At 33.2% G+C, this 2,788-nt stretch overlaps 1 protein-coding gene across 1 annotated transcript; it reads left to right on the plus strand.

The window, feature by feature from the left end:
- The first annotated feature begins 1,282 nt into the window (after positions 1 to 1,282).
- Positions 1,283 to 1,819, plus strand: LOC138347543 (uncharacterized). Its single transcript, XM_069295839.1, has one exon. The coding sequence runs from the start codon at positions 1,283 to 1,285 to the stop codon at positions 1,817 to 1,819; it is 537 nt and encodes a 178-aa protein (XP_069151940.1).
- The last annotated feature ends 969 nt before the right edge of the window (positions 1,820 to 2,788 follow it).

Here is a 2,788-nt window from a genome sequence, read left to right on the forward strand (position 1 = left end):
AATACCGTTATACCTGAAATTAGCATAGCATAATGCCTCAGATTGGGGGATTATATGTCAATATTCAAAGACATTAGTGAAATCTTTTGTTGTCCATCTAAAAGTTAAGTATATATAATTAGTATTAGCACATCATTTTTCCGAATAATAAATATTTCATATGTATTCACATTATACTACATATTAAATTTAGAAAGAAAAAAATTTGGCATATCCCTTTAAAATGCATCAACTTCAGAATTTGAATGTGCATCTAAAGTCTATATGGATTATTAAATGACTGAAACTTCACATTTGAAAATAAAAAATTATATATAATTGATATTACAAAGGAATTTCGATATATGATTTTCAATCGTTTGTACTCCTACCGTAATACATATTAAAGTTAGTAGAAAGAGAAATTGAATATGTTAACTCCCTTCCAAATGCATGAACTTCTGAATTTTGTTGATGGTCTAAATATAAAGTTAATTAGTAAATGAAAAATTCATAATAAGATATATATAACAAGAAAAGGAAGTGATTTGTATCATATAATAATAATAAGAAAATTTCCATATTTTCTGGACATTGTCCTCTTTAGATAATAATTGTAAATTAATTGATATGATGTCTACCAGTTTATTTACGCGGTGTGAATGTACGAACATATTGAGAAATCAAAATGTCAACTTTTGAGCAACATTCATAAAATCAGATTTGCAAAGCATGATGAAAACCACCATATTTCATTGATGATTGTTGTTTTTTCCACCTTATGACTACAAGCCTTTAGCAATGTACGGAAACAAAGATTTCTCCATGGATTGTCTTTGTACTCTCCGGTATTCACCAAATCAAAGTGTAACTTCGAAACATAATTTCGGGTTGGCTCAAAAGATAATAAGAAAATCTCTATAAAGTAAATCAGTTATATATTGAAAGATCCAATGAGGAGTATGCCAAAAGTATTGCTAAGAGTTGATAAGTTAGTTATTAGTTAGTTATCAAGCTGTTAGCTTCCTAGTGGTCCATTAGCATTGTTAGTTAGTTAGTTAGTTGTATATATATGAAATAGAGCATTGTAAATTGCATTGTATTCATTCACAGTAAAAGGATGAAGAGTATAATTTTCTCTGTAGCAACATTCTTCCTCCATTCTCTCAATCTTCCATTCTCTCAAAGTAGTTAAGTTTACTCATTCAATCGATAGTTTGATATGGTATCAGAGCGGGAATGCGCTTTCTGAAAACTCCTAGCTTATTTTGATCACTGAATCTGCAGACCGGAAGAGGTGATAATGGCAAGTAAAATCGATAATACTCATCCCCTGTATCTATCATCTTCTAATGTTACAAGTGCAGTTAAAATTGGAATTCAACTTGTAGGAATGGAGAATAACACTTTGTGGAGCAGGGCGATGGAATTAACCTTATTGACAAAGAATGAATTGGGATTTGTCGATGGTAGCATCAAGTGTGAAGATTACGCCGTTTATTCTGAGATGAAACAATGGGATCGGTGTAATGCAATGGTGCTTTCATGGCTTATGAACAATAGGAGCAAGGAGTTGATTAGTGGGATTCTATTTCGTTCTAATGCAGCACTGGTGCGAAGTGATCTGAAGGAACGTTTTGAGAAGATTAATATGTCTAGAATCTTCCACTTACACAAATCTATTGTTACACATACTCAAGGTACTTCCCCTGTCTCAGTTTACTATTCAAAGTTGAAGGATCTGTTAGATGAGTTTGACTCGATTGTTCCCCCTCCCTCTTGTAATTGTGAAATATCTAAAGAGTATATTGATAGCATGTTTAGACAGAAGATTCTGTAATTTTTGATGTGTCTGAATAACAATAGTAGTCATGCTAGAAGTCAAATCCTTATGACGAATACACCACCAACTATTAATCAGTGTTATGCTATGTTAATTCGAGATGACAAGTGAACGTAAGTTATGTCGACAACACTATAACTTGGGGGGGCAAATAGATCCTAAGGCATTGTTTACTAGCAGATCTGGAGGAAACAATTTTGGACGCCAAGGTACTCGAGGTTGTAATGTGAAACTTAATAAACCACATAAGAGTGGATATTTGTATTGTGATCATTGTGATATGAACGGCTACAATAAGTCTGATTGCTACAAACTGAAGTATTGTATTCATTGTCACAAACATGGACATCAATAAGACAATTGTTACCAGTTGATAGGCTATCCTGCCAATAATAAAGGGAAGCGACAAGCAAACATTATGACAACTGACTACGATTCTCAGTTCAATAATTCAGGTAGCTCAACTGATAGTAATGTTTTAGCTTCTCCTGTATCACAGATGCAATAGTTTTTGGTGGTACTTCACATCAGATGCCACAAAAATATGGACTTAATTAAGCTTCTGGAGCAGGTTTAACTTCACATATCAATACCAACAAGTTCTACAGATGATGAACAAATTATTAATTCATGAAGGAAATACAACACCTACCAATAGCAATGCCAATACAGTAGGTACTTTTGCAGGACATTCATAGTTTACTCCCTCAACCTCTAGTCTTAATTGGATTGTTGACAGTGGGGCAACTGATCATATGGTAGGAACTAAAAGTTAACTAACTCATGGATCAACAGTAAAGAGTTCAGGACAGGTTAAACATTCAAATGGTATTTAACTATAGTCACACACTCAGGCTGATCCCAACTAAAGGAGGTGAAGTAGTTAAGAATGTTTTATATGTTCCAGAACTTAACATCAATCTTCTTTCAGTGGCTAAACTAACTAGGCAATTGAATTGTTGTTCT

Source organism: Solanum lycopersicum, chromosome 3, assembly GCF_036512215.1.
Source record: "Solanum lycopersicum chromosome 3, SLM_r2.1".
Classification (NCBI taxonomy): Eukaryota; Viridiplantae; Streptophyta; class Magnoliopsida; order Solanales; family Solanaceae; genus Solanum; species Solanum lycopersicum.